The 22,320-nt window shown below is 33.1% G+C and overlaps 4 protein-coding genes across 4 annotated transcripts; 3 read left to right on the top strand and 1 right to left on the bottom strand.

The window, feature by feature from the left end:
• Nucleotides 1–1,494: 1,494 nt before the first annotated feature.
• LOC131018432 (aminotransferase ALD1 homolog) lies at nucleotides 1,495–2,315 on the top strand. Its single transcript, XM_057947158.1, has 4 exons — nucleotides 1,495–1,676; nucleotides 1,771–1,796; nucleotides 1,876–1,949; nucleotides 2,210–2,315. The coding sequence occupies exons 1-4, from the start codon at nucleotides 1,615–1,617 to the stop codon at nucleotides 2,288–2,290; spliced, it is 243 nt and encodes an 80-aa protein (XP_057803141.1). The 5' UTR covers nucleotides 1,495–1,614; the 3' UTR covers nucleotides 2,291–2,315.
• Nucleotides 2,316–3,479: 1,164 nt separating this feature from the next.
• LOC131005692 (aminotransferase ALD1, chloroplastic-like) lies at nucleotides 3,480–4,347 on the top strand. Its single transcript, XM_057932726.1, has 4 exons — nucleotides 3,480–3,587; nucleotides 3,810–3,914; nucleotides 4,016–4,066; nucleotides 4,249–4,347. Exons 1-4 carry the CDS (start codon nucleotides 3,516–3,518, stop codon nucleotides 4,345–4,347), a joined length of 327 nt encoding a protein of 108 aa, XP_057788709.1. The 5' UTR covers nucleotides 3,480–3,515.
• A 6,403-nt stretch (nucleotides 4,348–10,750) lies between these two features.
• On the top strand, nucleotides 10,751–14,291 carry LOC131018425 (aminotransferase ALD1, chloroplastic-like). Its single transcript, XM_057947149.1, has 10 exons — nucleotides 10,751–10,899; nucleotides 10,994–11,019; nucleotides 11,099–11,172; nucleotides 11,434–11,550; nucleotides 12,443–12,505; nucleotides 12,729–12,833; nucleotides 12,935–12,985; nucleotides 13,168–13,488; nucleotides 13,563–13,769; nucleotides 13,838–14,291. The coding sequence occupies exons 1-10, from the start codon at nucleotides 10,838–10,840 to the stop codon at nucleotides 14,129–14,131; spliced, it is 1,320 nt and encodes a 439-aa protein (XP_057803132.1). The 5' UTR covers nucleotides 10,751–10,837; the 3' UTR covers nucleotides 14,132–14,291.
• LOC131018418 (F-box/kelch-repeat protein At1g22040) lies at nucleotides 14,279–17,093 on the bottom strand. The gene is given in 3 exon segments (XM_057947143.1): nucleotides 14,279–15,619; nucleotides 15,621–16,064; nucleotides 16,922–17,093. Coding segments are annotated over 2 exon segments (1,437 nt in total). The 5' UTR covers nucleotides 15,981–16,064; nucleotides 16,922–17,093; the 3' UTR covers nucleotides 14,279–14,542.
• Between the last annotated feature and the right edge of the window lie 5,227 nt (nucleotides 17,094–22,320).

The raw sequence follows: 22,320 nt of genomic DNA, 5'->3' as shown, positions 1-22,320 counted from the left end.
ATTTGATTCCCATAATCCTCTTCATATATCACATATGATTAGTTATCACTTTACGGGCTTCTTGCATAGGACATTCTCGTTTCTACTCGCCTTAGTCAATATTAAAGAAAGTATAAATGTTTGTTTTTAGATTATAAATTTGCAAGAGGTTTCCTTGTTCAGAGTCGAAAAAGTTATTGAAAAACAATGGTTTTTATTGTCTTGTCTAAGCTGCTGGTCATACGGTTTCAGTAAGGGTAAAGCTGGTGGCAATCACTGATGAAACTTTCATGAATTCATATGAAGTATAATGTGAAATTGTTGAGCATAAAAATATTAGTAAATAGTACAAGTTAGTAACGCATGCAGATTATACAATTTGTGCAGTTGTACCATATAATAGTTTTTTTAGTAAAAATCTACTCATGGTTGATTTCTGTAATTGGATGGAAAAAGCCACTCTTGACTATATGCTGATTGAGACCGATCATTAACTATGTCCTAACCTGATAGTGATGAAACTCTAAGCCGCCATAAAGGAATCTCTAATAATCTTGAAACTGCTGTATACATTTCTCTTCAATACATGGAGAGTCATAAGAGTAGGTCTGGTTGTGTGGGAATGAAAGACAATGGACAAATTATCTGGATATTTCAAAGTGAAAATAATTTTCCTTTAGCTTCTGCGGAAAATGTGTTTAGATTAGTGGCACGATTTGGCTTCCCTGCCTAAAAGAATCCTCTGGAGAGAATTGTTTTTGTTTTGTTGGGAAGATCAGACAAGGGCTCTATTCAGGATATGAGGGCTAGAGCTGGCTCAGGATAAATGGTGGAGGCTCAGGACATCTTGTATATCTCGTTAGACTGATTAATCTATCATACATTGAATTTGGTAACCAGTGATTTATTTGGATGAGAATTGCTGATTTGACATCTCTTTGACATTATGGACCCTCATTGTTTCATATTTCTATCAGCAAAGGCAAGAAATGGTCTCATATGCATGTTGAATCGAGCTTGCGATTATCTGGCTGTTCAAGTAACTAATAAAAGATCTTCACAATTGAGTATCTCGTCAAGAGTATCTCCCTGTGGAGACCAAAGAACAAGGAAACAAGGAGAATTGTTGAAGTATCAAAGGCACAATGCAACATTAAATGTATCTTCTCTTTCCATGCTTATATCTAGTCTATGGAACAATGAACTTAGCCAAGAATACTGGTAGAGGCTATAGAAAGGTTACACCTGTCCTAGTCTACCTTTTGTAAATTACAAGGATACAACAATCCAACAACTACTATGAAGAAAAGAGACCATCAACTACGAGGGTCATGTGAGCCCTTGGATTCACACACGTGTGCATCTAAATAGCATGGATTGTGAAAGATGGTGTGAACATTAGATTTCACACCTCTACATATCAAAGGAACAATAAATAACAGGAGTTGTTCATGGACAAACCTGCTTTGACATCATGCTAGATGCAAGCTGACAGTGACTCAAGCTCTCTATTGTTATTTGTACGAGTATAAATATCCCTTGCTCCTCTAGCTCAATGTGCTTATTTGTATTTGTCTGTACTCTACTTTGACATTACATCCTAGAGTGCGGATATAATCTAAGTTAGAAGAAAACATGTATACGAGTTTAGCTTTCAGTTTCATGCCTTGCAAAACTATTTTATCTCCTAGAGCTAGGTAATGTATTTGATTGAGCTTATTTTCCCACAAATGATTGACTCTTTATGATTGCTTCTATAATAATGAATTGTCCCATCTTGTTTTATTGCAGCATCACAACACAAGATATTGAAAATGGTATGTCATCGCATCTTTGTCAAATAAACTCAAAATATTTAAGAGAGTAGTTGCTGAGCATTTAACATTATCCATGCAGCCACAGTTTATCGTACAAAAGTTTCTCGTAATCCAACATTGGAGAAGCTTCAGTATAACTATCTATTCCCTGAGGTTGGTAGTTTGTATGTTTGGTGCACACCAGCTTTACTCTTTTTTATCTTTTTAGCATTGATAGTGAATTTAACCATATTCAGACGTGACCAAAAGCATCTTACTTAAGTAGAATTGACAATAAAAAGTCATCCTTTAGTTTTTTATCGTTTGACAGTAGACCATGTTGTATTGCATAATAGACTCTCTGATATGATCAGCCACAAATCTTTCAGCAACTGGTTTTGGAATTGTGAAACTAAAGTCATCCTACATTGCAGATATCGGAGAGAGAAGCTCAACATGCTAAAAAGTATCCTAATGCAAAAATCATCAGCCTTCGGGATTGGCGACACTACTGAGCCATTACCAGATGTTGTAGCTTCGGGCATGGTAATGTAAGTTAAATAATCTCTTAACACAGATCTCTGGGTCTGTGCTGCACTGAGTGGAATCTGATGAACCTTTCTAATTTGAAATGCTCAGTTAAGAAACTATGTTGCATTTCATCTCCAATAAGGCAAATATTTCCGAAACTGAGAAATTTGATATCCCTATTCAGTTTGAAGTTTCTTCTTCTTCTGAATGAAATGAATAGTTTGCTCACATCCTAGCCAAATCTTCATTTATCATGTTTGGCAACTGTATATTTAAACTATCAATTAGTAAAGTGTTGTTTCTTGTCTGTCATTTCTTTGCTATACTGTTAAAATAACAATTAAGGCATTAATTGATGAGGTCTGAATATAAATGAAAAGGAGAGATCATGCTATGTATAGTTCTGTAATATGGATTGAATTAAGGCATTAATTGGAAGTTGTCGCTCAAGCCTGCAAGGAGGACACGGTTGTTTTGGAGGATTCTGACAGATCCGTGGATGAGGAGATCATTGCTGACGATCGCGAGGCCGCAAGCTCGGCAAAGCGACTATAGAGGGAGGACACGGCCGGGTCTGAGAGTTTACAGTCGGCCGTCGTTCCGTCCATGGACATGGTAGATGTTTCTGCATCTCGGTCGGTCATTGAGCCTACACATTCTATTCAGGAGGAGATGGCTAGTCGTATTAGCAAATTAGAGGAGCAGGTCAGTCAGGGGATGCAAATGCTCGTTGACAACCCTAAGCGTCGACCGGGTCGACCTAAAAAGGGCATGGAACGTACGCAAGATCCGCCGAATCCGATTGACAGTATCAAAAATCGGCTCAGGAATAAGGGCGCCGTTCTTGACACTCCTGTTGCCAGTGGAGTTCTTGAATAAAGTGCTACATGCTCAGTCTGGAGGAGCGCTTGTGGTTCGTTCTTCTGCTTCAGACGCAGCTCGAGCTATGTCAGCTGTTGTTTCTAAGAGATGGAGAGATATGCTAGATGACGATGACTCGTTCTACGAGGACGATCAATTCTTCTCTTAGTGTTGTTTTGGTTTTTTCGTTGCTTTGTCGTTTTCTTTCGTTTGAGCTCCCCTTTTGGAGGCTCGGCCCTTAGTCTGCGCTTGTGCTTTCAAGGGTTTTGATCTTTTCTTTTTCAATAAAATTTCTATTTCAGCTCATTTATATTATTAGTAGTGACTCCCTTTTTTCCTTAACATTTTATGTTCCAATATGCATACAGCCTTTCAACACGTACAGGTTACAGAGGCTACGGAGCTGAGCAAGGAAGCAAGGTGAGGAATTTTTTATCGATACATAATCATTTTCTTTTTCTCTCTAGCTAATTAGTACTTATATCTTCTTACAAATTTCTCCTTTGACAATATATATGATACCTCAACCAGATCTATGCATCTTTTATGTTTATAAACTGCTTGTTAAGAGCTATTATCTTCATACAAGTTATATTAAGCTCATTTTCTCCAAGAGAACTCAAAAAGTCTAGTAAATTGCAGGATCTAAGAGAAGCCATAGCAGAGACATTTTACAAAGACATGGGTATACAAGGTGCTGAAGTGTTTGTATCCGATGGTGCACAATGTGATATTTCTCGCCTGCAGGTACCAGCACAATGCATATAATCTGTTCTTTAGAAAATTGACTCTTATGGGTCGTAAACCTTAGCTAAAATGTTTCACTCAATTCTTGTGTTTGCTTACAGATGCTCTTTGGATCAAACATGTCCATCGCCGTTCAAGATCCAATTTTTCCGGTGATAACCCGATTCTTCACTTGTTGATTCTCGGTTGAGTTTATTTTCCAATTCGTCAATTTTTCCGGTGATAACCTTATTTGTCATGTATATGTCAACGGTCTGCTGCACGGATGAATTTATGATTTTAACTCGATTTTATTTGTAATGTATGTGTTTTCTTATAACATGAGTGGATGCAGGCGTATATAGATTCAAGCGTCATCATCGGGCAGACAGGCGATGTTGAGCAAGGATCAAGAAGGCAGACAAGCGTCTCTTTATTTTATATAAAAAATTAGTAATAAGATACTCCCTCACAAAAATAATTGTCAAATTATAGATGACATGAGTTTTAATAAAATGTTACTAAATTATTAGTATAGTAAGGGCCTCACTTCAAATGTAAGTGGAGTTGTATGGCCCAATTACTATAAATGGAAGGGGAAAATTTTTTGTGGATGGATTGAAAAGAAAATTGTGGCAAATTTTTCGTGAACGGAGGGAGTATTATATAATCATTATAGAATAATAACATACTATTATATATTATAATTTATTTTAATAAACACTAAATTAATATGTAATCTCATTTAATATATTTTATTTTTTTATTTAGTTATATATACCTTTATTTTTTTTATTATAACTATTATCGTACAATGCATGGAGGACTATTCTAATTCTATAACTATTTATTATAAAAATAAAAATAAAAATATTATTTTATTATAAATTCTATTTAATATTTATCACTAAAAATTGATATTTAAAAAGATTATACACCATAATTTTGGATCGATGGATATCTTAAAATTAAGCTAAAACATACTTCCATCGTTCCTTAAAGTATTCACTTTTGATAGCACGAGTTTTATGAGGATGTTATTTTTCAAATGTGGAGTTTTAAGAAATATTAGGTGAATGTATTATGAGTAGAGAAAGTAAGGTAAAAAAAAGCTTTGTGATCGAAAAATGTCTAAAATTAAAAAAATAAATATTTTTGTAGGACGTACTAAAATGACAAAACAACATGAATATTTTTAAGGGAGAAGAAGAGTAATAAATTAAAATTGAAGAAAAATTATAAAAAGATAAAATTGAGAGTGAGATATGGAATGAGACACCGAAAATGAGACAGATAATCATATCTGGCGAAATTTAGTTGATGTAATGTTAGGATTTTATCTACCCTTGTTCACGTTTACGTAATGGATCAATGATGTTGAGAAATTACACTTTATTTATTTTTGAATTAGAGAAATTACACTTCATTGTTTTGGCCTTTGGGTAAAAAAAAATAATTTCATTGATCTCCATAATTAGCTTAATGTATCTACCCTAGTGTATTTCCCAATCCCATCACCAGAACTTCAAAATAACCCTCTTAAAATTCCTCCCTTCTCCTTCTCAATCAATATATATATACTATCTGCTCCTTTATGTTTTGCTCGTCTATATTTTTAAAATCGCTTTTTCTTTATATTCGTTTTTTTTTCTTTCAATTTTCTATCTCAAAATTAAATAAATTTTGGGTGCCAATAAAAGAAAAACTATGACATTAATTATAAACTCTCGTCCTAAAAAATTACTCCCTCCGTTCCACGAATCTTGACACGTATTCTTTTTTGGATCGTCCCACGAATCTTGACGCATTTTCAAATAAGGTAATAATTAGTCCAAAAATTAGGGGTATTTATTACATTCTCTCTCCTACTTTATCACTTTTATACTTTATTACCTCCATACTTTAAAACAATAATCTACAATTCCTTAATTTTCGTGCCGAAACCAAATGTGTCACGATTCGTGAGACGGATGGAGTATAGGGCAGATGCTTTAGTCATGACTCATGCGGTTGGAAATTTCGTGGATGCCACATGCCATTTTCTTGGAAATTATTGATCTGCATTATTTTGGGGGAATATGTGTTTGTGTTTGTGATTTTCCTTATCAAAATTCCATGAGATTCTTCTTAACTCTTTATGCAGTTTCTTGGATATAGTTCCCATTCCCGTCAAACGCATGCAATACCCACCTTTCGAAGATACGCATAAAACAAAAACAAAAAAAAGTCTTCGTCATTAAATAATCTTATTACTTTGTTATTTCACTTATAGTTTAATATGTCACATTTAATTAAATGCATTTAAAACGTTTAAAATGCAAAAAAATAAATTTGCTATTTTGATAATATGTAAGAGTTATTGCTAGACTTTGAAACTTCAACATATTCCTTTTATTTTAGTATATAGGAGTTTCCGGAAATTGCTTGAATTAAAGACTTTGGACCCAAAAACCCCAATTAAAATTATATGGAGTAATTTATATGCAGAACGATCCCAAAAAAAAAAATAGTATAAATTAAAGAAAGAAAGAAAATATAACTTCACGGTCGGCCAAGATTTGGTCGATCCTAGAAAGTAAAATATGCCCATTGTTTTTGCTGAATATGAACAATTTAGACAAACGTACGTATATCAATCTAAACTAACACTTAAATAACAAAATTAGGTGAAACTAATTATTCCATATAGGTAATAATTGAATATAAGTTTTAAATTTTGGATCGAACTATACATTTATATTGCACCGTGCATTTTCATCAATTTTCTCATCATAAAAGTATATTGTTGACTTGTTTACACCCTATGCTTCGAAGAAAGAGAGCATGCAAAGATAACTCTACGATTTGATATTTTAAAAGAACCAAAATTGCAAAAGAAGATTTCATATATTGCATAATTTATAAGAAATCAATTCAATCTCTATATAAAGAATGAGTCAAATGAAAATAGATAAATGTGGTAATTAATAAATGAAAATGAATTTGGAAAGTAATAAATTCAAATTTTATTGGTAATATTATTCGAATTAATTATTTCTTATTTAATGTTAATTAATGTTATGTTTTGTATTTAAATGCATGCATAGATGTCCATACTCGAGGAATATAGTATAATCATATATGGGGTTGGTGGTTTAATTAATTTGTAATGGCATAATAGATGCATCATACATACAGTACTGATATATATAAGGAATTGAACATAATCATTTATTTAATCAGTTAACATATATATATATATAGTCTGTTTTGTTGAACGGAAAATGATCATATATAGACATAGTTCTAAAATAAATATATAGTAATTCACATAAATCATAATCAAGTAGTATTATGTTTCATGGGGGCATCTCTCATCAGCAAGCCTATCAATACTCGTATTGAAACTTCTAACTTATTTGTAATAATACGTACAAGCATCTTCTTGTAGTGTATTGGCTGCTGCATTTTATTTTCCAGAAAGATATGGAGTTTCCCAAACTGTCAAAACCTAGGAAAATTTTGTTGGTTTTGTTTGAGCGCTATTAATTGTTAATTAATTTGTAGCAAAGAAAAATCAGAACCAGAATGGTGGAAGCTGTGTGTGATGTATATGTTTTTGTTGTATATTTCCATCATCATCCAGCTGCTGCTTCTTCCTCCATTTCTCGGAAATATGTGAATATTGTAAGAGAATTCCATTTGAAACTTGTTTTGGATCAAGACCTAATAAAATTTGGGATAGTATTAATCCCCAATAAAGATTATTTTGGTGCAAATTAAAGGTCTGAATGCTTTAAAGTAATGGTGCAATTAGTGGTGGATTGAGGAATTACTATATATAGATGATTGAATTTGTTGAAATATGGAGTTTGAAGGTATAATTTCTAAGCAAAAAAATAAATAAACAATGGCTAGTTCGTGTGGTTCGTTTTATGGGCACAAGTGAATTCTAATAAGTTTAGAATTAGGGGTTTATTAGTTACTTGCTATAATGAATAATTGTTTTATTTTTATTGACTCAACAATAAATACATTGAAAGCACAAAAAAAACTACTTTTACACTTTTTTTAAATCGTTACATCTTCCATAAAAAATAAACTAATTTTAATTTATTAATAGTTCACAATCTTATTTCAATGGAGGATTAACTCAAATTCAACATTGAAAATTAACTAAGAAAGAGAAATGAGACAAAAGTTACATAAATTTAACAAATTAATGAAGCAATTAGTATGCATACTACAAACTCATAAAATAAAGATAAATTCTTCTATATATAAAAAGAAGGCTTATACTGAAAAGTAAGAACTGACTTTTCTATTAGTTTTGATATATAATTAAAACAATATGTTATATTACTTCTCAATTTTTTGTTTTATTTTTTCCCCTTTTTTGTGGTGTTTCAGCTTGAATTCCCCGGGTGCAATCACACTGAATGACCTATAAACATTTTATGAAATCAATTATCTAAATTTTAATTTCAAATCATACAAGGATATACGTGCACAAATCTAGTGGCACAAAATAAAAACTTTGTGTAATATCTCAGCTCGCGAAGATTGTTTTGAGTGGAAAAGGCATAAAGTTCCAATTAATGGTGAAATCACTTTCACAAATAGGACAACTTATTTTCTATCCAAATTATTGGTACAACTAGTATACGCTCATTCGTGCGATGGCCGATGCACGATGGACATCGAAATTAAGAGGTATTCAGATTAAAAAATTTAAGGAGGTTGGTAAATTTTAATAAAAATATCCTTAAATTTTATGAAAAATATTTTAATACACATTCTTCATAAAGTAGGTGATTCAAATATTATATGAAAATTTATTCACATGCCGAGTTTATATATGGATTGCTTATTGTGAAAATTATGTTTTTCGTAAGAATGTGAGAATACTGTATTGAATTTATAAAGTTAATGCATTTAAAAATATATATATTACCAAAAAAAATATTGTTAAATTAAATAAATATAAATCATATGTTCAATTCTACTTTTTTTTACAAGAAAAATAAATTACAAATCTATGAATTTATCTTTTTTTTTTCTATTAGATTAAAGAATTCTAAAATAAACCAATATAAACTCCTACACCAAGTTGGGTTTTAATAAAATATATTATAATTAAAACTCATGTAAAACTCAATTGTATATCATTAAATTTCATATTTTTATATATAACCAATACGAAATAATCTATTGAAGCAATCCAAACATACGACAAAACATATGAAAATAATTAAATGCACTATGGTCCTTATCTCTCTACACTAATAACAATAAAAAAAACCTATAAGTATAACGCAAAAAGAAATTATGAAAAACTCATGCAAGTTTAAAACATGAATATAGTGAAAAAATAAAATAAAAACTTGAAATAAATGAGTAATAAAAATAATTGCAGTCTTGCATAATAAAATGTACATAATTTTCATGATTTCATAAAATATTTTATGCAAATAACAAAAAAGATGAAAACTAACTTCATTTATAAAATAAGAGAGAGAAAGAGATTAATTTTAAAAAAATTAATTTGAATATCTTCTTTTTAGTTTAAAGTTTGTTTATATACTATTATAAATTAAATTAAAGCTCATGTCATGATATTTAATTTGATATGCGTATTAAATTTTTTAATTAATTTAAATGTATAAATTTTAGGAAAAATAAAAATTCTAAATGTAAAAAAAAATTAAAGAAAACAAAACAAAAATTGAAAACTTGCAAAGAAAAAGAAAAAGGAAAAAAGAGGGAGAGAGAGAGAGAAAGAGTGAGTGACGGGTAGTTGGTTAGAAGTGAGAGAAATTGGTTAGATTTAGAGAAAATGAGAGAGAGAAAATTTGGCGGTAAAAAGTTACCGTTATACTGATTTTTTATATTATATATAGATTGCAGGAGCATATACACGCCCAAGAATATCACCACAAAAATTTATTCATCAAATTATTTTATCGTCTTGGAATCCTATGTCAGTATTTATTGGTATTATGTTCGAGTTTGTCTGAAATTGGCCATGATTGTCAAACCACACACATCATTTTTTTTTTTTGAGAGTTTTTTTTCAGTCAATTTTAGTTCGCTTAATAGTGACCATCTAATTGTCCAACCCCAACCTTTTTCAGTATGTATTCATTATAAGTTATCTTTTTGGCATAGCATTAATATTTCTTTCAATCCGATCATATTTATTTTGGTGGTTTTAATGCCTACTCCAATCATTCAAGCATAATATTATACTATATATTAATACACACATATATATAACTATTTTGTTATTATTTTTAATCTTGATATTTTTAATTAATAATAATAATAATAATAATAATAATAATAATAATAATAATAATAATAATAATAATAATAATAATAAATTAAGAGTGAATGATGAAGTTTTTAATCATAAATATTGATGCTATATAAAGAGAAAATAATATAATTATATTGTGTATATTATAACTAAGCTATATTGATGTACATTTATAGAGAAAAAAAAAATTAATGAAAGTTTTTGGTGTTCTTCTCTTTCCATGCTTATATCTAGTCTACGGAACAATGAACTTAGCCAAGAATACTGGTAGAGGCTATAGAAAGGTTACACCTGTCCTAGTCTATTTTTTGTAAATTACAAGGATACAACAATCCAACAACTACTATGAAGAAAAGAGACCATCAACTGTGCATCTAAATAGCATGGATTGTGAAAGATGGTGTGAACATTAGATTTCACACCTCTACATATCAAAGGAGCAATAAATAACAGGAGTTGTTCATGGACAAACCTGCTTTGACATCATGCTAGATGCAAGCTGACAGTGACTCAAGCTCTCTATTGTTATTTGTACGAGTATAAATATCCCTTGCTCCTCTAGCTCAATGTGCTTATTTGTATTTGTCTGTACTCTACTTTGACATTACATCCTAGAGTGCGGATATAATCTAAGTTAGAAGAAAACATGTATACGAGTTTAGCTTTCAGTTTCATGCCTTGCAAAACTATTTTATCTCCTAGAGCTAGGTAATGTATTTGATTGAGCTTATTTTCCCACAAATGATTGACTCTTTATGATTGCTTCTATAATAATGAATTGTCCCATCTTGTTTTATTGCAGCATCACAACACAAGATATTGAAAATGGTATGTCATCGCATCTTTGTCAAATAAACTCAAAATATTTAAGAGAGTAGTTGCTGAGCATTTAACATTATCCATGCAGCCACAGTTTATTGTACAAAAGTTTCTCGTAATCCAACATTGGAGAAGCTTCAGTATAACTATTTATTCCCTGAGGTTGGTAGTTTGTATGTTTGGTGCACACCAGCTTTACTCTTTTTTGTCTTTTTAGCATTGATAGTGAATTTAACCATATTCAGACGTGGCCAAAAGCATCTTACTTAAGTAGAATTGACAATAAAAAGTCATCCTTTAGTTTTTTATCGTTTGACAGTTAGACCATGTTGTATTGCATAATCGACTCTCTGATATGATCAACCACAAATCTTTCAGCAACTGGTTTTGGAATTGTGAAACTAAAGTCATCCTACATTGCAGATATCGGAGAGAGAAGCTCAACATGCTAAAAAGTATCCTAATGCAAAAATCATCAGCCTTGGGATTGGCGACACTACTGAGCCATTACCAGATGTTGTAGCTTCGAGCATGGGTAATGTAAGTTAAATAATCTCTTAACACAGATCTCTGGGTCTGTGCTGCACTGAGTGGAATCTGATGAACCTTTCTAATTTGAAATGCTCAGTTAAGAAACTATGTTGCATTTAATCTCCAATAAGGCAAATATTTCCGAAATTAAGAACTTTGATATCCAGTGGCGGAGCCAGGTTTTTTTTTTTTGGGGGGGGGGGGGGTGAACTGTTACGGGGGCATTCAATACATTTTAGACATTTTTTACTAAAATACAAATATAATAATAATAATAACAACATTTTCATAGATAATATAGTTCAAAACATTTACTAAAAAGTTTTTTGGGGGCATTCAATACATTTTAGACATTTTTTTACTAAAATACAAATACTATAATAATAATAATAACAACATTTTCATAGATAATATAGTTCAACATTTACTAAAAAAAATTTTGGGGGCATTCAATACATTTTAGACATTTTTTTACTAAAATACAAATATAATAATAATAATAACAACATTTTTAGAGATATTATAATTTTTTTTTTCAAAATTTGGGGGGGGGGGGGAGGGCTCTAGCCCCCCTGGCTACGCCCCTGTTGATATCCCTATTCAGTTTGAAGTTACTTCTTCTTCTGAATGAAATGAATAGTTTGCTCACATCCTAACCAAATCTTCATTTATCATGTTTGGCAACTGTATATTTAAACTATCAATTGGTAAAGTGCTTGTTTCTTGTCTGTCATTTCTTTGCTATACTGTTAAAATAACAATTAAGGCATTAATTGAGGAGGTCTGAATATAAATGAAAATGAGAGATCACGCTATGTATAGTTCTGTAATATGGATTGAATTATGCTCATTTATATTATTAGTAGTGACTCCCTTTTTTCCTTAACATTTTATGTTCCAGTATGCATACAGCCTTTCAACACGTACAGGTTACAGAGGCTACGGAGCTGAGCAAGGAAGCAAGGTGAGGAATTTTTTATCGATACATAATCATTTTCTTTTTCTCTCTAGCTAATTAGTACTTATATCTTCTTACAAATTTCTCCTTTGACAATATATATGATACCTCAACCAGATCTATGCATCTTTTATGTTTATAAACTGCTTTGTTAAGAGCTATTATCTTCATACAAGTTATATTAAGCTCATTTTCTCCAAGAGAACTCAAAAAGTCTAGTAAATTGCAGGATCTAAGAGAAGCCATAACAGAGACATTTTACAAAGACATGGGTATACAAGGTGCTGAAGTGTTTGTATCCGATGGTGCACAATGTGATATTTCTCGCCTGCAGGTACCAACACAATGCATATAATCTGTTCTTTAGAAAATTGACTCTTATGGGTCGTAAACCTTAGCTAAAATGTTTCACTCAATTCTTGTGTTTGCTTACAGATGCTCTTTGGATCAAACATGTCCATCGCCGTTCAAGATCCAATTTTTCCGGTGATAACCCGATTCTTCACTTGTTGATTCTCGGTTGAGTTTATTTTCCAATTCTTCAATTTTTCCGGTGATAACCTTATTTGTCATGTATATGTCAACGGTCTGCTGCACGGATGAATTTATGATTTTAACTCGATTTTATTTGTAATGTATGTGTTTTCTTATAACATGAGTGGATGCAGGCGTATATAGATTCAAGCGTCATCATCGGGCAGACAGGCGATGTTGAGCAAGGATCAGGAAGGTATCAGAATATCGAGTACATGAGATGCGATCACCACCACAATTTCTTCCCTGACCTCTCAAAAACCACGCGAACGGACATCATCTTCTTCTGCTCCCCAAACAACCCCACGGGCCATGCGGCGTCTTGGGAGCAGCTTGAACAGCTCGTGAAATTAGCTCAAGAGAACGGATCGATCATCGTCTACGACTCAGCCTATGCTGTTTATATCTCAGACGGCAGTCCTCGGTCAATCTATGAAATCCCTGGCGCCAAAAAGGTAAACAGTTGTGCTGGAAACAATCATTCTTACAACGTAAGCACCTGTTTAAAACTGAATGCCTATGTGACCAGGTTGCCATTGAAGTTTCATCATTCTCCAAGATAGCCGGATTCACAGGTGTTCGTCTTGGCTGGACCGTCGTGCCTAAGGAGTTGCTATATTCCAATGGTTTCCCCGTTATTAATGACTTCAATCGTATCATCTGCACATGCTTTAACGGAGCTTCAAGGATAGCTCAGGCTGGTGGCCTAGCAAGCTTATCCAGTGAAGGATTCAAGGTGAGTTTCCGACCACCAATACTAGGAGTTTTTGTTGGAACAGCTACTTACACTTAGATCTCTTTCAGGCTGTTATGTCCCTGGTGGATTACTACAAGTCAAATGCAGAGATACTGCTGGAGACGTTCGAATCGCTCGGACTCAAGGCATACGGAGGCGTAAACGCGCCGTATCTTTGGGTGCACTTTCCTGGATCAAATTCATGGGATGTGTTCAACGAAATTCTTGAGAAAACACACATAATAACAGTTCCTGGGAGTGGATTTGGCCCAGCAGGGAAGGAGTATATAAGGGTCACTGCTTTTGGTCACAGAGAGAACATTCTGGAAGCTTCAGACAGACTGAGGAGTCTTCTTCTCTAGTGCACGCACAAATATAACATCAATAAAACAGGAATAGTGTTTGTGTTTTCTATGTTTTTGCATTCAGTATGTAACACTATCTTGGAATAAGGGACTGGAAATAAGGTTGCATTGTGTAACAATGGACTCAATGGCAATGAATCTTGATTTTCTTGGAATATAGCATCTGCGTTCATGATTGAATTTATCAACATCTATCAATACAATGTTTAAAAGCCAGAAACTCCAAAGCATCAAGATACATAAAGATATAACAATAACAATAATGTCGGCCACAACTCACAAGGATATGCTTTTAGTATACTATGGAGCTTGAAATTCAAGTACAAGTGTCAAGTAGTATGATTACTTAACTAATCCTTTATAGCAGATTATAAAAACAGATTCACCATATCACTCTACTAGAGCTAGCTAGATATCAAGGATCTGGCAGCTAACCAGCTCTGCAGATCCAGCATTCCTGGAGGCTATGACTCGCCAGAGATTCTCCGATGAGGCCGACACCGTCTCGGAAAATGCTCGTAAGGACTCACCTAAAGAAGCTGATGACAATGGAGGCGCAGGCGCAGAAGCAAATATATTTCGCCTATCGGCTTGCATAACTAAGATGTTGTTGCTTGTATCTTTGGTGATCACATGCAGCCTTCCCAGAAAACCAGCAAGTAGATAGGGAGACTCAGAATCAGCGAGGTCGTGAATTGGTATATCACCTTCAATTACTTTCCAAGCATCGTCTTGTTGATCGTACACTTTGATCCTAGCGCTATCTAGAGAGCTAGTGGGATCCAACGCGTATAGTTCCTCGTCAACAATGACGCTCAATTTGGTTCCAGCCTGCCTCGCAGGCCAGCCCTCTCCCATGCCTACAGGCATCTCGGTCCACGAGTTCGTCTCTGGGTCGTATACCTCGCCCCCGACATCAACAAAGAAGGGCCAGCAGTATAAGCTTTGAGGAACATATATTTTCCCTCTGTATGGTGTCATCCCAGTCGCGATGGGCTTGAGCAGATCAGCAAGAAAGGCAGTTGGTAGCACCTGCGCCTTTGAAAACGGCATGCTAGGTATCTCGGACCATGTCCCCGAACAAGGATCAAATACCTCAGCAGATTGAAGAGGAGATAGTGCAACACGACCACGAGTCACACCTCCAATAACGTAAAGCTTGTTGTTCAAGACGCCTGTCTTGCAGTAAGCTCTACCGATGGACATGGGAGTCGCTTCACTCCAAGCATTTACAATTGGATTGTAACGCCACACGTTATTCATGACCAAAGCCCGGGAGAATCCACCCAAAACGTAGAGGCAGTCATCAACAGCTCCGATGGCACATCCACAAAATGGAATCTGGTCCAATGCGCGTTTCCTGCCAAGCAAGCCTCTTATAGCATCTGCAATAACGCTCGAACCAACCATGTTCCAAAGCCGAAAGCCAGACAGTCCCCACCTCATTCCTTCATCAGCTACAACGGTTGGCATCAGGGGCAGCCGTTTGCCATATCTGTGACACCGGGTCTAGGGCATGCCAAAGAAGCTTATTTCCATCAATCTTGGTCAAAACGTAGAGCCACTCCTCTGTTGTGCCAAGTTCTTTTCTCAATTTAAAAATTTCCCCACTTGTTATAGCAGCTTTCCAGCTTCTCGAAACAAGCTTTGCATTGAAATGAGAAATTCTAGGGAGTCTAGCAAGAATCTGAATTGATATCTCATCGGGAAGGCTGGGAATCAGTCGCGGATTGTCATCCCATAAGCAAGAAGAAGTCCTTTGTCTCTTACATGCCTCACTCTGAGACGCCTCAAAATTCTCGCTGCAACCCAGTTTATGACCACTGGAACTCAATCTAGCTCCCATAGAACTCCTTTACCTCCTACTTAAAAACAAAGGGTTGCTTCAATCTGCTTTAGACTGCTATCTTTTCTGCCGAAAATCCATTTTCTTGATAGTTCAACAACCAACAGAAGCAAACGGTTAGGAGATACAAGGAGTAAAAACGAGAAGAATAACAGCATAAACGAAGTAATAGCACGTAATTAACCCTAAATGTGTTTTGATCAAGAGGGACTCAAAATTCTAGCTAGATTTCCTACATTTTCACCATAGCAGATAAAATCAGATATCATAACCCATAAAGAATAAAATGGATACCGATAGAAAGATGCTTAAAAAAATAAATTCATGTTTCTTGTTTCAATTATTTTTCAACTGTAATTGATGGGAATTAGCATTTCAGGATAAACATAGATTCAGTCAACCAGTTATCATAGACTTCAAAATTCGAAATCTAATTCTGATGAGAAAAAGATAAGCTAAAATCCTGAACACTCAAAAGTAAACGCACCAGAAGATCAGAACCCAAAACACTCACTCTCTGCATCACAGACACACACACACACACACTACACTATTTCACGTTGAACAGTCAAACTTATGTACAATGCCAAAGAAATAAACATTCAGATTGCACCTGAATTCTTCCCCTCGTCAGGAAAGAGAAAAAGCAAACCCTACTAACAATGATATCATTATATCAGTTTAGTTTATATACCACAGTCCACGCATAAAAAATTAATCAAGATTTTTTCTCAGGTAGATTCTATAATTTTTATGGCCCTAAATTCTGAGAAATCAAGCAGAACCCACATAATATTTTTCGATTTACGACTGCTCACGAACTGAAAGCAGAATTACGCAGGCGAAAAAACAAGAATTGAATCAAATTGCATCCACCAACACCAAGAAACCTTTTTAAAGAAAAAAAAAAAAAAGCAATCTAGCTAACAGGAATAATTTACCGGTGTAAGGATTCTACAATTCAAGAATCTACAGAGGAAACGGAAATGAATATAGGAACAATAGTCGAAATTGGTGCGCATTAAAACGTGGCTGTGCGTTTTTCATATGAATTGGGAATTTAGCGAAGGATCCAACGATTTCCACAGCTTTTTGTGACTTTACTTTTCTTTTTTCTTTTTAAATTAAATAAAAATATGATTATATCGTTTAATTATTGCTTTTTTATCGCTATATGTCAAAATTATATACTCCCTCCGTCCACGAATCAACTTCCTGTTTGCCTCTAAAATTTTGTCCACCAATTAACTTCCTACTCTGCTTTTTGGACATATATGTCCTCCCTTACTTTTTAAATTACTACACTTTACCAATTGGATCCACCACACTTTACCATTACTTGTCTAATTAATCCAATTTTGAAGTTAATTAAATGGAGTAGGATATTTCGAATTTTTCTGTTTATTTATTTATTTTCTGAATTTTCAATTTACTTATTTTCTGAAAATTTTGTTTCCTGTTTATTTATTTATTTTCTGAATTTTCAAGTCTATTTATTTATTTATTTATGAATTTTCAGTCTATTTATTTCCAGTTTATTTATTTATTTATTTATTTATTTCCAGATTATTTATTTATTTATTTTCAAATTTTCCGTTTAATTATTTTTTAGTTTATTTATTTATTTATTTTCTGAATTTTCAGTTTATTTATTTATTTATTTTCTGAATTTCAAGTTTATTTATTTATTTATTTTTGTATTTTCAGTTTATTTATTTCCAGTTTAATTATTTATTTATTTTCGAATTTTCAGATTAATTATTTTCCAGTGTATTTATTTCCAGTTTACTTATTTATTTATTTATTTATTTTCTGAATTTTCAGTTTATTTATTTATTTATTTTCGAATTTTCAGTTTATTTATTTATTTATTTTCGAATTTTCAGTTTATTTATTTTCTGAAAATTTTATTTCCAGTTTATTTATTTATTTATTTTCGAATTTTCAGATTAATTATTTTCCAGTGTATTTATTTCCAGTTTGCTTATTTATTTATTTATTTTCTGAATTTTCAGTTTATTTATTTATTTATTTATTTTCTGAATTTCAAGTTTATTTATTTATTTATTTTTGAATTTTCCGTTTATTTATTTCCAGTTAATTTATTTATTTTCTAAATTTTCAGTTTATTTATTTATTTATTTTCGAATTTTCAGTTTATTTATTTTTTGAAAATTTTATTTCTAATTTATTTATTTTCCAGTTTATTTATTTATTTTCTGAATTTCAAGTTTATTTATTTTTAAAAAAAAATTATTTGTAATTTATTTATTTTCCAGTTTATTTGTGTATTTATTTATTTATTTTCTGAATTTCAAGTTTATTTATTTATTGAATCGGCACTTTTGTTTATTGTTTTCTCATTTAAATGCTTTCATTTAATTCACCTAATAAAATAATGCCAAATAGTTAGTGCAAGATTAGTAAAAGTAACCACAATACATTCACTACCCTTTTAGTCTTTTACACCACATTTATACCACCTTTTTCAGCTTTCTTAAAACCCGTGCCAAACACCAAATAGGAAGATGATTCGTGGACGGAGGGAGTATTATCTGTGTCCACTAAATGAATACACATGTTCCCTCCGTTCACGAAATGAATACTCATATTTCCTTTTTCGTCCGTCTACAAAATGAGTATTCATTTTCCTTTTTGACAAGTGTACCCACACAATCCTTTAATTAATACTCTAAAAAAGTAAGACAGTTATTCTATTCACACTAAACTCAATACATTTCTTAAAACTCGTGCCGTCCACAAATGGATACTCATTTCGTGGACGGAGGGAGTATTTTTTTTAGTTCGAGCATTAAATAATTTTTTTTAATAAATTTATCTTACAATATTCACTCATAATAAAAGCGGGACTCTTATATCATTCACACGCTTAATTATTGAAGTGGGACGTCCCGAAAAAGAAAATGAGACTATTGGAGTGGGATGTAGGGAGTAGTATTTTTAAAAGGAATTAGAGAAACTATAATTTTGTCCCAATAAGAAAGGAAGAATTTTTTATAATTCATATTTGACAATTAAAGGCCAACGTGTCCATTTAAAAAAAAATTATGTGATCGACTACTTCACAAGTTAGGTCATTCACGACAGTTTTAAAAATAGGACTAAAACCGGTACGAAATCAATCATGTGGGCCTAAAATCGATATTTTATACTACTATTTATTTATTAATTAAAAATTTGATTCTTTATTTTATCTTGTTAGTAAATTCGCGAATACGTATTAAACTATTCAAGTTATTTAGGCGGTACCCAAAATGGAAATAGAGGTAAACATATATGATATTTTTTGACGGGATATATAACTTATGAGTGGCTCATGATCAAATTTTATTATATTTAATAATATTATAAGGTACAATGCTTACATAACCTATCTCATTAACTTGGACTATAATATAACCTATCTTACCCTTGTTTAAACGTGAAAAACTCCTCAAGCTAAGTTATTCGACAACAAAAAAAATTAGGAAACATAAAAGAAAGTAAAAGATTAATAAATATACAATTACTTTTGGAGAGTTAAAATTCAATTTCAAGGAAGATTTACGAAATGTTGACTGAAACCCAGAAATATTGATAACAAAATATTAAAAACATTTTATCCAACATCGTTGAAGTCAACATTAACTTTACGGGGAATAAATTACATTAATAAATATACATACTTTTATTTGAAATAATAAATAGTGTATATATATAAAAATACCCACCCCCATAATAATATGTCTATGAAAAATACTCACCCCCTTACTAGGGGGTGGGTATTTTTCATAGACATATTATGGGGGTGGGTACTTTTAATTCCACCCCTAATAAATAAACACACTTATTATCAGCACTATCAGAACTAGATCATCATTGAGCCTCCTCTTGACCCCGACAATGGGATCCCTACTACAAGTCATGCTCTAGGGGGAGATGCTCACTCTTAAGAAATGAAAATAATGAACAAAATCAATAAATTCTACGAATAAGTCAATATAATTGATGAACAAACATATTTATTTAATATGTTGAAAATCCCGTCACCTCCAGGATTCAAATCCTATACCAAAATGTTTGTTCATAAAAATTATTGGCATGTTCATCAAAATAAAATGACTTGTTCGTGACTGTTCATACGAATTCAATTGAGATTTTGAGATAAATGAACATATCAATAAATTCTTTGAACGTAACCAATGCTGTATAGTCCTATTTTGTGATGATTCTATGGGTGTTTATGTGCATTATGGGTTTATATTTTTGGTTTAGTTCACTCAATAATTGAGTGATTTGAGCTTATGCGTTTATTTTGTTGTTTCAGGATTTGATGCTCTAATTGATTAATTAGTGAAAAAATATGGAGTTCGAATTTGGTTGATTGGTCTTAAGAAGAATAGTAGTTCGTCTCGATACGAGTCCATAGGTGAAAACGGATCCAAAATCCGACTTGTAACAAGGGAGAACAAACCAAAACAAAAACATCTCGCAGTGCAGTCAGCGCGTGAGCAACCTCGCGGGCGCTGGCTTTTCCCCGCGGGGGCTCCCTTCACTTTTCTCAGCGAGCGCATAACATTCCAAGCGCCCGCTGCCCTCCTCGCACTCAATTCTCCCAGTGGTCGCGCCCTCCTGCCAGCGCCGGCTCCCTCTCTGCCAAGCACCCCCGCGAGTGCTCAAAGTCTCCAGCGCCCGCGCACTTCTCCACCCCGCGCCCGCACACACGCAGCGCCCAGCGGGCGCTGCCTTCGCCCCGCGCTCGCTCCCTCTCGCTAAACACCCCAGCGGACGCTCGCCATTCCAGCGACCAAGCTATCTCCTCCGCGCTCGAGCTCTTTTGCTACAATCAGATTATGCCACGTGTTCAGTTCAGCATTAAAGTGAAAATGCATATTTTACATTCGGGAGTATAAAAGAGGAGACTTCCCATCTACTAGGGTACGCTGACACTTACACTTTCCGAGATGCGAGTCCAGTTCTAGCCATCGTTCCAGACACCAGTTTTCCTAGTTAGGGTTTATTCGCATTGATTTTTTCATCCTTACGCCTAGAGTAATACAGTAGTTAGAGATTTATTTCCAGTTATCATCATTTACTGTAAGTTCTATTTATTTCCTAGATAAACTCTGGATTTATGATTTCATTGTAGTATCTATTAATTCTTGCGTATGTTCTTTAGATTAATTCTTATTTGTGATTTAGATCGTTGTCTAGATAATTACTGCTTATTTGGTTGGTTGCGTTATTGAATTAATACTCTTAGTTAAAACCCTAGCGTAGAATTACATGCTATTTATTCCTTCTTATTTATTTTATATTCTTACCTAGATAATTTTACATGCTTTATTTCAATTACGCGCTAGATAAAGAGAGAGAGAGTCAGACCCAAAATCTTGATTAGAGTGTTTAGGTTTATTTTATGTTATCTGTGTGCAACACGAGAGAACACCCTGTTTAGCCTTTCTTGAGAGACGACTTGGGTTTGCTTATTCCACAGCAATTGACCTCGTACGATTGCGAGTCGATTCATAGATGTTTTCAGTTGAGTCAATAACTGATGAACATATAAATCTATTTAATTTATTAAAAAAACATGCCACTTGCAGGGATTGAGCCCCAGACCAACGCACGTTCATAAAAATCAATTGACAAGTTCATCAAAATGTACTTATATGTTCATTTATCTCAAAATATTTAGAAATTTCAATTGAACCAATTCCTAAACACACACACACACACACACACACACACACACATATATATATATATATATATATAGGGGCCGCTCCAATGAGACCCCCTAATTTTCGTGTAACATGAGGCACGATTTGGTGCGTTTATTTTATCAATCATATGGCTGATATTGTATCTGGAGAGAGATTTTTTTTCGCAGGGTTCGAATCCTGGAGGGAGCAGAATATTTTAAATTTTGTTATTCATCAGTATATACTGCCTTGTTCATCAGTATATATGTCTTATTCATTACCAATTTTTTAAATTTTATTTTTTTCATCAGTATATACATTTTGTTCGTTAGATATACGTCTTGTTCATTAGTATTATATGTCTTATTCATTGTCCTCATGTTACACGAAAAATAGGGGGTCTCACTGGAGCGCGGCTACAATGAAAACACTCCTAAGTGTATAAACTATGGACAAGATCCGGCCCTTCCATCTGTATGAAATCAACGATCCATATTATAATTTCAGCCTTTTTATGGTTCTTCCAGTTTTAATTAGTAATTCGTAACTAATATTGTATAAAGGGCAAAAATGTCATCAAAATTGAGGTTGACTATTCGTATCTATCTATCGGATATCACTCTTTTTCTTCAATT

This window comes from Salvia miltiorrhiza, chromosome 1 (genome assembly GCF_028751815.1).
Source record: "Salvia miltiorrhiza cultivar Shanhuang (shh) chromosome 1, IMPLAD_Smil_shh, whole genome shotgun sequence".
Lineage (NCBI taxonomy): Eukaryota > Viridiplantae > Streptophyta > Magnoliopsida > Lamiales > Lamiaceae > Salvia > Salvia miltiorrhiza.
This window is presented reverse-complemented; position numbering and strand designations above follow the sequence as displayed.

Bases quoted from the DNA above. Each gene is read 5' to 3' on its own strand.
- LOC131018432 (XM_057947158.1), top strand. From the start codon at position 1,615: ATGTATACGAGTTTAGCTTTCAGTTTCATGCCTTGCAAAACTATTTTA. The intron at 1,677-1,770 runs GTAATGTATTTG...GTTTTATTGCAG, and splicing joins ATTTTATCTCCTAGAGCTAG to CATCACAACACAAGATATTG. The intron at 1,797-1,875 runs GTATGTCATCGC...TTATCCATGCAG, and splicing joins AACACAAGATATTGAAAATG to CCACAGTTTATCGTACAAAA.
- LOC131005692 (XM_057932726.1), top strand. From the start codon at position 3,516: ATGTTCCAATATGCATACAGCCTTTCAACACGTACAGGTTACAGAGGC. The intron at 3,915-4,015 runs GTACCAGCACAA...GTTTGCTTACAG, and splicing joins GTGATATTTCTCGCCTGCAG to ATGCTCTTTGGATCAAACAT. The intron at 4,067-4,248 runs GTGATAACCCGA...GAGTGGATGCAG, and splicing joins TTCAAGATCCAATTTTTCCG to GCGTATATAGATTCAAGCGT.
- LOC131018425 (XM_057947149.1), top strand. From the start codon at position 10,838: ATGTATACGAGTTTAGCTTTCAGTTTCATGCCTTGCAAAACTATTTTA. The intron at 10,900-10,993 runs GTAATGTATTTG...GTTTTATTGCAG, and splicing joins ATTTTATCTCCTAGAGCTAG to CATCACAACACAAGATATTG. The intron at 11,173-11,433 runs GTTGGTAGTTTG...CCTACATTGCAG, and splicing joins ATAACTATTTATTCCCTGAG to ATATCGGAGAGAGAAGCTCA.